This window comes from Macaca fascicularis, chromosome 14 (assembly GCF_037993035.2).
Source record: "Macaca fascicularis isolate 582-1 chromosome 14, T2T-MFA8v1.1".
Classification (NCBI taxonomy): domain Eukaryota; kingdom Metazoa; phylum Chordata; class Mammalia; order Primates; family Cercopithecidae; genus Macaca; species Macaca fascicularis.
In genome coordinates this window covers 93,948,725-93,959,664 of record NC_088388.1, presented here as the reverse complement: position 1 = coordinate 93,959,664, position 10,940 = coordinate 93,948,725, and the positions used below count along the sequence as shown (strand labels likewise).

The window sequence follows — 10,940 nt, the reverse complement described above, 5'->3', positions numbered from 1 at the left end:
GTCGTTGCTTCCGCCTCCGAAGCGCTTGGATTTTGCTTCCGGGTCGTAGGCGCTAGCCCTGGGCGCAGAGGTTTCTGGGAGCTCGGAGTCGTAATGGCGTCTGTATGATCTTCGGAGATTGCTGCATCGGACCTCGGCCAGTGTGAGCGGCAGGAGGATAGGTTATCTTCCTCATCCCGGTGGGACGGGAAAGGGCAGTTGGGGTCGGAGTCGGCGGCAGAGTGCAGAGTGCGGGCGGTGGAGGACCTAGAGCAGCGGGCTAGGGGCGAAACGGAGTGCCTGTCAGGCGCGTCCGGAGCTCTCGGGCCCGCAGAGGAGATCGCAGCATAAAAGGCAGCGCGCCTACCGCGTAAAGCGAACCCCAGGTCCTCCTTTCACTACCCCTCGCACCCCTGCGGCGCTGGGCACGGGTTAAGGGGCAACGAGTTTCTGGTTATAGCCAAAGACTAGCTCACGAGAGGCCGGAGTAATAATTCCGTTAGTGTGTGGGAAGGGGCGGACTCCCAGCTCCAGATAACCCCGTTTCTTCTTTGTATACATGTCTCTTACTCTTTTTGAAAATTAGGAGAAAGCACTCCCCCCCACAAAAAAAAATCCTCCCAGTTCGCCCACCCTCCCCACACACTTGCTTTTCCGACACTAACAGGGTTTTAATGACTGCATCTGCTAGGCAGTATTCTTGTGACTGCTCCAAGCAGAAAGTAACTTAAGGAATGGGTCCCTGATTTTTGTCATCAGAATCCTCTGGGGCTGAGGTTCCTGTTTTGTTTTTGTTTTTGTTTTTTTTGAACAGTCCTTAAGTTATAACCCACAAACGATCTGATTTATAATATGATGCCTGTTGTAGGAGAAAATTGGCTCAACAAAAGGTTAAGAATTTTTTTCTATGTACCTGTCATTGAAGTTTAACACACTTTCCTTAGTAACTTTTTTCTCAGACACTTAGTAACTTTGTCAGTGATATTTTTTGTTTGTTTTTAGCTTTTGTTTCTACTAGCCTATTTGCTATTGTGTGAAGTTTAGATAAAATGCAAACCTTAGAGAGTCTGGTAGAGTAAGGTTGAGTTGGAAATTTTTAAAACTTAGTCATGGTAGTACTGTATTTTTCAAGGCTTTTGACATGTCAAGTGTCATAATTCTTATAGTAATCCTATGAGGAATATCTCCATTCCACGGATGACAGAAAGTTAAGCCAGGTGACTTGCTCAAGCCCATATAGTCAGAAGGAGAATAGGGATGCAAACTCAGATCTTCATGACAGAATTTTTTGTACTAAGACAAGCCGGAGAAGCCCTATTCGTTGTACGGCCTAAGCCTCATAATTTGTTTTCCTGAAAACTTTTGTTTAAGAAGATTAAGCAGGTTTAGGGGAATGAGTTTTAGAATTTATTTCACTAGTATGGATATTAATACTCTGTAAAATGAGTGTTTGTATTGTTGTAAATAACTTGATTATATTTTTCTTCAAAGCATAAAAGATGACAACAGCAGCCAGGCCAACCTTTGAACCTGCAAGAGGTGGAAGGGGAAAAGGAGAAGGTGATTTGAGCCAACTTTCAAAGCAGTATTCAAGCAGAGACCTACCCTCTCACACAAAGATAAAATACAGGTAGTAAGACTTTCTTTTTTTTCTTTCTTTTTTTTTTTTGTTGAGACAGAGTCTCGCTTTGTCGCCCAGACTGGAGTGCAGTGGCCGGATCTCAGCCCACTGCAAGCTCCACCTCCCGGGTTCACGCCATTCTCCTGCCTCAGCCTCCCGAGTAGCTGGGACTACAGACGCCCGCCACCTCCCCCGGCTAGGTTTTTGTATTTTTTAGTAGAGACGGGGTTTCACCGTGTTAGCCAGGATGGTCTCGATCTCCTGACCTTGTGATCTGCCCATCTCGGCCTCCCAAAGTGCTGGGATTACAGGCTTGAGCCACCGCGCCCAGCCTCTTTTTTTTCTTGTTCACAAAACAAGACCAAATCTGTTAAATGGCATGGTCATGATATAGTAGTATGTTCGAGTTATGTCACTTATCTATTATCATAGGATTAGAATGCAATAGGATGTTTAACACTAAAATTCTGCCCTGTGGTTTTAAAATGCAAAATTCCTACTAACCAGAAATTTTCGTATGTAGATACAACAATAAATAACAGAAATAATAATGCCTCAGAGAGATTATGCACTATCAGCACCAGTCAATATATTAAAAGTATTACTGTTAAGTTCTGAGTTGATAATACCAATAAAAATTAAAGACATTTTAATCACGTAAAGCCTTATTATAGGAAAATACGTGATTGAATTTGGACTTCTTGAAATATTGGGAACATCACAAGAGTGGCTGTTAGTAACTTTCAGATTAGATTATGATCTTATCTACTTCCCTTTTTTATGCTTGAAGGACAAAGTCTCATTCCTGAATTGTCTTCCATTACCACAGTCGTGTGTGTGTGTATGTGTGTGTGTGTTTAAGTAACATTTTTGCCCTGGTTTGTTTCTACTTTAGACAAACTACTCAGGATGCCCCTGAAGAGGTTCGTAACCGTGACTTCAGGAGAGAGTTGGAAGAAAGAGAGAGAGCTGCTGCAAGAGAGAAAAACAGAGATCGTCCAACCCGAGGTACCAACACTATCCAAGACATTTATCTCTAAAATTATGTTGTTGATAGTTTTTCTTTTATGTAGCAACTGGAAAATATTAACCATTTGTTTGCTTTTACAGATTGATGTGAGCTGTAATACTTTCTTAAGTCATTAGAGATAACAATAACAAATATTTACCAAAGGCTTATTTGCCCAGGCACTGTGGATGTGATTTCACTGTGGATAATGCTTTCAGTGTGGGCTCCTCGTGCCCACAGGTCCCTAAAACATTTTAAGAGATGCAGTATTTGTTTTACTAAGTTAAGTGATTTTTGTTTCCCCTCAGAACATACAACCTCCTCTTCAGTGTCAAAAAAGCCACGGTTAGACCAGATTCCTGCTGCCAACCTTGATGCAGATGACCCTCTAACAGATGTATGTTTTGTTTTCTCCTTTCATCTCTAATAATTGATTTACCATGTTTTTCTGAAATACTTGTTATGCCTTTGGCTTTAAGAAGTGACATATATTTGCTTGCTGTTATTCAAATATAACCCTGACCTCAGTGCTAAACTTTATAGTTGATTTTAAAACAAAAAGTATTATTTTGTGGGACTTTTAAGAACAAGTTTGGTCTCTAGAGAACCAAATATGGAAGGAATCTTAAAAGACATGCTTTCCCGCAAAATAATGTCCTGTACTAAACTACTGCACTATGGTGTGTTACACACCTCTACAGGGCACTCTTCACACTGGGTTTCCTATAAACAGTGCCCTCTAGAGTTGTACCTGGAGGCCTTTCCACATTAGATATGCCCCTTTCTATAAGTGGAGTACACTTAATGGTTCCCTCTGTGCTTAGTGAGGGAAGTAATCTAAGCAGAAGGTTTTTAAGGATTAGCACATCAGTTAATGATAAAATTCTGTGGGACCCTAGAGCCTATAATCAGTTTGCAGTTTTCTACATACAGGACAGTGAAAAACCTGAGTGGCATCCAATGAGTAATATCTACCTGTGTATACATATCAGCAGTTAATTCTAGAGTTAAATGATGGAGTTACTCATAATAGTTAAAACAAGAAACCTAATTTCAAGTGAAATTTAATGATTATTCATTTGAAATTATTTTCTTCTGAGAAATTAGCAGTTTTTTGCACTTTTGATTATCTTTACTTGCTAGCTTAAAGTTGTTTTGAGCTACATAAAATTGTTTTGACTTTCTTAGGGTGATATATTGTACATATGTACTGTGTTTTGGTAATGTATATTTTCCCTCCAATCTTCTGGGCTCTCACTGTTCTTTTAGGAAGAAGATGAAGATTTTGAAGAAGAAAGTGATGATGATGATACTGCAGCTCTTCTTGCAGAACTGGAAAAAATTAAAAAGGAAAGAGCTGAAGAGCAGGCCAGGAAGGTAAAACCAAAGTGTTAAATATTTACATCTCTCCTCTCACATATACTAAAGTAGAAATTTTTTTGAATATAAGTAATACCTTCTTATATTAGAAATCTCCCTTACTGTGTCTAAATATTATAGCACTTGTAGATCTATAAATCTTATTATTTTTGTGACATCCTAGGTATTCTGGTTATGTTAAAAATTCTTTCCCAATAGTTCAGATACATTGAGTAATATTCACCAGCTTGCTAGTCATTCACTAGTTTATTCATTTGTTCAACATTTAGTCAATATCTGTTAATTGACAGGAGAATCAAAGATGATCAAGATATAGTCATGGTCTACAAAGATTATCTCTCTGTCACCTGCCTAGGTACTATTAAGGCAATTAGTCAGTAGATATTATATAACCTAGGTCAAGCTACCTAACTTTGCTGAGCCCCCACAGTCTCTCCGTTTACACAATATGAGGAAAAAATATAAAACTCAAAGATAGTTAAAACTCTTAATGAATTACCCAGAGTGATAATAAGAGGTGAAACTGAGGAGGCAAGCACAAGTCAGAGCATTAGAGATTTGCAAAACAATGCTGAAGGAGTCTAGATTTTTTTCTAAAGGACATGAGGAGCTGGTTGATTTAAGCAGGAGATTGATAAAATTGGATATGCATTTTAGAGAGATTACTCTGGCAAAAATACGCAGGATGGATTGGAAAAAAACTGAGTTAGGAGGCTGTTTCAGTAATCTTACCAATTAAGAGACTCTTAACTTGTATGATAGGAGTTGGAATTAAGATAAGTAATTAGATGCTGATAGAACTGATTATCAAGGAGGTCAAAGTGGGAAGGGGAGCAGGAAAAAATAAAAAATAAAAGAAGTAGAGTTGACAAAGTGACTGATTGATTGTGGCAGCAGAGAGGACCCTCACTTTGTAGGTAAATGTTGGTGCTGTACATCAATACAGGGAATGCAAAAGAATTGCCATATTTATACAGAGAGAAGAGGTAGTTGATGAGATCTGTTTTGAACATACTGAATTTGACACATTATAAGACATTCAGGTAGGGATGTTTTCAACCAGAGCAGCACAGCTTTTTTGTAGATTTCTGTGTAAAATTTTATTTGATGCAAGAATTGTTCTGTTTTTAAAAAAGAAAGTAAAAAAATATACTACATGGTCAATACCAGGAATCTAGGGAAGTGAGTTCATGTGAATCAGAAGGGCCAGGGAAGAATTCAGAAAAGAGGTAGAATTTGGGATGGACTTTGATGACTTAGAATTCAGATTGGAAGAAGGAAGGCACTTTAAAATACAATTCTCATCAAAGTTTTGTATTATAAGACAGCATAATTCCTATAACAGCTTATAGTTTTTACATGTAGTTTTTAAGTCGAAGAATTATAAAAACATTCCCAATCCCACTTGCATACCACTAGAGGGCAATTGTTCCAAATTCTTTTAGCTTGCCTAATAGTTCTGGACACATAAAGAGATGAGCAATTTAAATGCTTTTGGTTGACCTTGAGGGACGATAAGCATTTTAGACAGAAGGCCTTGCAGTTTTGTGAGTTTCATGTAATAAAACGTGTTGATATTTCTTGGAGTTGAATGATAGTTTAGTTTCTTTTAGCCCTGTTTCCCTTTCTATTGGCTGGTTTTTGCCACGTCCCAAATTTAAGATTTTTCAAACCATTTAACCCTTGTCAGGGGTCAGCACACTTTCTGTAAAGGGCCAGGTAGTAAATATTTTAGGCTGGCTGGTCATGGAGCCTCTGTCGCACCTACTCACCTCCACTGTTGTAGCATAAAAACATCCACAGAGTACATAAACGAATGAGTGTGGCAATGTTCCAATAAAATATCTACAAAAACAGGTAGTTAGGATTTGACCTACATGCCATCTGACAACTAGCTTATATTATGAAACATAGTATGCCTGCTGTTTGAATGTTGAAAGAGTTTATGCCTTTTTTTCCCAGGGCTGTTAGTGACAATCATTCAGTAACTCCAAAGGAAATAATATTCCAAACATAAAATGTCCATGACCTTTGTATGTCATACACATTATATTATAAGTTTGGATATATTGTATACCTAAGCTCCTATTTTTCTAGTATTTCAGAGAAATATCTTTTCCCTTTAAGCATCAGTATAATTTGTTACAAATAAATATATAGCTTTTAGAGAGCTACTTGTACTTAATCTGTGATGGATAGTTCCTGATTTTATTTAAATTCTGACCAGTGATGTAAAGGAATTTTCCTATTTCCTTACAAGTTAGATCTTCTCACCTCCTATTTTCATTTTTATTTTTCTCCATAAAAATGAAATTCATTGTTTACATTTGAATATTGAAATGAATATCAGTAATCTGTATGAAAAATTAGGTTATTAAAATAATAACTTTTTAAAAAATGATTTCCACACCATCTCTTTTTCCTTGATCTATTAAGTCATCGATTTCTGTCATCCCCAAAACACAGCAAAATGGGATTTATATTTAGCTTAAGATAGCATGTTAACAGGTAGATCTAGAAGTGATAGCTAAGGATTTTAGACATTTTATATTCCAAATTCTGAGAAGGAAACTCAGGATGATTTGACTTTGAAGAAGTTGATGCTAAAATAAAAGTGAAGAAAGACAGTGTTGTAACTGATAAAGGATGGGAGGTATAAAAATAGAAACTGAGGCCGGGCGCGGTGGCTCACGCCTGTAATCTCAGCACTTTGGGAGGCTGAGGTGAATGGATCATGAGGTCAGGAGTTCGAGACCAGCCTGGTCAACATGGTGAAATGACATCTCTACTAAAAATACAAAAATTAGCTGGGCATGGTGGCGCATGCTAGAGGCTGAGGCGGGAGAATCAATTGAACCTGGGAGGTGTAGGTTGCAGTAAGCCGAGATCATGCCACTGCACTCCAGCCTAGGCAACAGAGCGAGACTCCGTCTGAAAAAAAAAAGAAAAAGAAAAGAAACTCAATAATAAGTCAATAAAAACAAAATAGATCAGCCTCAGGTAAATTAGTAGAAATTCATGTTAACTGGATATAATTTTGTACATGGTAGTTTGTCCTATTTTAGGAGTTTTCTTCATTAATAACTTCTCACCAAACCTAGAGACGCAAGTTTACATTATTAGTAATTCAAAATAAGATTAAATTAAATCACAGTTATGTATGACCCTTTAAAATTGAGATAATAGTTTTGCTAAATGTGTCTTTTTGATATTTAATATGTTCTTAAATTATTAGAATATGCTTATTGATATACGCTTAAAATTTAAAGCTATTAATTTTACATGTACTTCAAGAAAGAAAATAGATTTAAATATGAATCTCTAACATTTCACAGTTGGAAGAGACTGATATCAACCATGAAATATTTATAATAAAAATGCCAACTTATTTTATTTTGATGAGGGAGACTTTTCTAGTATGCCTCAAAAACCAAAAAAAAAAAAAAAAAAAAAAAGCCTGCCTTGATGCTTTTCTTGCCGTAAAATCCCAATGATCTGTTTTTTTTTTTTTCAGTGAGCTAATATAAAAAAAATTGAACCCAGAGTTAAAATAAGTAAATACTAATCTTCCTTTATCATTGACAGGAACAAGAACAAAAAGCTGAAGAAGAGAGGATTCGTATGGAAAACATTCTGAGCGGAAACCCTCTCCTTAATCTCACTGGCCCATCGCAGCCTCAGGCCAACTTCAAAGTTAAAAGAAGGTACTATACAGTAACGGAGTAATGAAGTGTGTGTGTGTGTGTGTGTGTCTATATGCACAGGCATGCAGATTATAAGTTGGATAGCAAGGTGCATTATATGAAGCTTCTAAAAGTCCACCGTTCGTTCACGGATACTCTTCTCTGTTCAATTAGGAATAATGGAAGAAGCTAAATGAAAGAAAATTAACTTATTTTCAGTAGATAGTTGCAATAACCAGCTGTGTACCAGATAATGATGTAAGCACTAGGGACAGAGTAATAAACTGAGGCCCTTACATTTTAGGTATGCGTATCAAGGGTCCCCAAGATGGCCTCTCACATTCAGACACTCACTGGAAGAACTCAGGGGACTTGGCATATAGTTACATGCTTGGCTAAGGTAATAAAGACACACAGCTAGATTATAAAGGGAAAAGACACACACGGAGAATGGATGAATCCATGCGCAGGTTTCACTATGCTCTATCCCTTCCATGAGTGGTCACACAGCACATTGTTTCCCCCAGTGCAGCAACGTGTGCAGTGCTGCTGCCCAGGGAAGCCCATTAAAGATCCCATGCCCAGGGTTTTTACTGGGCGTGGCTAGTCATGTACGCAGCTTTTGCTTAGCACATAGCAAAATCCAGACTCTTAAAAGGACAGTAGGTGTTCAGCATAAACCACATTATTTGTAAATTGTAGGCACAGTGACAGTGAGAAGATTTCTTAAATCCAAATTTTCAAATGCCAGCCAGGGGCCAACCTTGGAAGCAGGCATTTCTAAGGATTGTGGTCCCAGGCCTGCTTTTTAAATTCTTTCTGTACAGTGTGTGTGTTTGGAGGGGTAAAAAGGAGGGCTGAAAAGGGAGGAAGTATAAATTGTAAATACTGTAAATCCTTCAGATGGTGATATGTAAAATAAAACAGAAAAGCTTACAGGAAATGTTGAGGAAGGAAGAATGGTTGTTATTTTATATGCATTCATCAAGGAAACACAGTGCTTAACTTTTAAACCATATTCGTTATTTTTCACCACCTCTACTGCTATTATTTGCCATCTAGAGTGATGCAGTACTGCTACCCGCCCTCCCCTCTGGAGTGATGCAGTACTACTGACCGCTTTCCCCTCTGGAGTAATGCAGTACCGCTGATACAGTTCTGGAATTAGTCCAAGCTGGAGATAGTAGATTTGGAAGTTATCAGCTCAGATAAACTTTCTAAAGCCATAACACAGGATGAAATCACCTAGGGAAGGGTATAGCTAGAGAGGAGAAGTCAGAACTGAGCTTAGTATAATGTTTAGAGGTTAGGGAGATGATTAGTTACCAATACCTGTTCTAATCATCTACCCAACCTCTAAACATTATACAGGTGCCTGATAAATATTGATTGAATGAATTTTGAATGAAAAAGTCTAGGCTGACAAGCAGCAGCCAGTTGGGAAGAGAGGAGAACTGAAAGAAGTGAAACCAAGTGTTTCAGGAGGAGAGGAGTGATCATTTAGGACAAATACTAATGTCAGGAAAGAGCATTTTGGTGTTGGGAAGGAGGGACAAAAAGCCTGTTTGGAGTTGAGGAAAGACTGGATACAGAAAAAACTACTGATTATATATAAAAATAAAGCTATATAGTTTGTTTTTTTGCTTTTTTTGAATGCAAATGGAATTGGAGACAGAAACATGTCTTATATCCCAGTCATATTGATCTGCTCAGCTTCTTATGCTTCTCTGTATACTGCATCAGTGATGACTTTACTGCACTATTTTCCAAAGGTGCCCACGTTTGTTGCTCGTTGTGCAGTTTCCCACATTTGTTCCCATGTGCAGTTTCTCCTGGCATGTAAGCGCATACACACATACACACACTCATGATATGGGTTTGTGTTTTATGTATATTTGTGAGGGTATCTATATTATGTATATGGGCAGCTGTTTTATATGCTAGATGATATTCTGAAATCATGCTCTTTATTTTCTATAACACATGTATTTTATAACTTACTTATGGATTTTTTTTTCACACTTATACCTTATGGAATCCAACCAGAGTTCTGCCCTGAGTTCTTCGGCTGGTACTTCTCCGTGGTTAACGTACATGTGCGCCATATCTGAGCCTTAATTATTACACCCCAATGATTGCTTCTCCTTTTGTTGGCCTGTAATGCAAATATTACAGTAGATGATTACTAAACATTAACTGATAAAAGAGGAATATCTACAATCCTCAAAACCACATAATCTAAACTACATTAAATTGATTGGCTACTATCATCTACAAATGCCTATACTAATATTAGGGTAGTCCTAGGTGCAGCCTCTTTGTATTAGACCTAAAAACATTAAATATTTATGCAATTAAAATCTATGTATTTCTATTTTTTAACTCAAAAGTTTCTTTTACTGGAGAAATAGTAAGAATGTTTTACATGTTCTAAGTAGGAATTGCCATTCTTGCTATAAGAAGCAAGATTATGTATTAAGGATGACATTATTCTTTTCAGTGTAATTGCTGCATCAAATGATACACATGTTGAGCGTCTTTCTGTGTAACTGACTAAGCCTTGCAGAGCACATAGTATTCTTGTCTCCTGATACAAACATTTTAAGACATTTTGTTTGCTTTTTCTTCCTCAGGTGGGATGATGATGTTGTCTTCAAGAACTGTGCGAAAGGTGTAGATGACCAGAAGAAAGACAAAAGATTTGTAAATGACACACTGCGATCTGAATTTCACAAAAAGTTCATGGAGAAATATATTAAGTAGTACAGTTTTATGTGCTTAATTAAAGACTGTAAAACATAAAGGATCATTCTGACTTATTTTTATGAGTTTTTTTCTTTTCCCTGTCTAAATTGTGTGTGGGCTTCCCCAATTTTAAACTCCTATCTTTTTCTTTAGTGACACCTTACTTGATAATGGACTTGGGAATAGGTTTAACCCAATTTGCATTCTCCGAATGTTTCCAGTGATACGTTTTCTTGTGAAAAGCAAACCTGCCTGTAATAAATATTTTTAATCTAAATAACCAAATCTGGGTGCCCAACTTTTTGTTGGAATTTATACTGCTAGTAATACATTCCATAATTTCTTTTGAAAAGAAAAATTACCATTGTGTATTGTGGTTGTGCATTAACTTGCCCTTTTCCCCGTTTCTCTCACATTTATTTAAGATGAGTTAATTCGTAATATTTTCTCCACACTTTTTAAAAGAGTATAATGAAAGATGAGAGGGATTCCATTTTGGACTACATGTTGGTGTGGAGGAGTG

At 37.4% G+C, this 10,940-nt stretch overlaps 1 protein-coding gene across 3 annotated transcripts; it reads left to right on the top strand.

Annotated features, from left to right (window-relative positions):
* Nucleotides 1-64: 64 nt before the first annotated feature.
* CWC15 (CWC15 spliceosome associated protein homolog) lies at nt 65-10,475 on the top strand. Of its 3 annotated transcripts, none has more exons than XM_005579395.4 (7): nt 65-142; nt 1,471-1,609; nt 2,496-2,608; nt 2,918-3,006; nt 3,879-3,986; nt 7,575-7,693; nt 10,306-10,475. In XM_005579395.4, the coding sequence occupies exons 2-7, from the start codon at nt 1,479-1,481 to the stop codon at nt 10,433-10,435; spliced, it is 690 nt and encodes a 229-aa protein (XP_005579452.1). In that variant the 5' UTR covers nt 65-142; nt 1,471-1,478; the 3' UTR covers nt 10,436-10,475. The 3 variants fall into 3 exon arrangements, with proteins under 3 accessions (XP_005579452.1, XP_005579453.1, XP_045227087.1); XM_005579396.4 differs by having other exon boundaries at nt 65-161; XM_045371152.2 differs by having other exon boundaries at nt 65-365.
* Nucleotides 10,476-10,940: the final 465 nt, after the last annotated feature.

Excerpts from the sequence above, each read along its gene's own strand:
- CWC15 (XM_005579395.4), top strand. The coding sequence starts at position 1,479 with ATGACAACAGCAGCCAGGCCAACCTTTGAACCTGCAAGAGGTGGAAGG. Across the intron at positions 2,609-2,917 it reads CAGAGATCGTCCAACCCGAG|AACATACAACCTCCTCTTCA; the intron begins GTACCAACACTA and ends GTTTCCCCTCAG. Across the intron at positions 7,694-10,305 it reads AACTTCAAAGTTAAAAGAAG|GTGGGATGATGATGTTGTCT; the intron begins GTACTATACAGT and ends TTTCTTCCTCAG.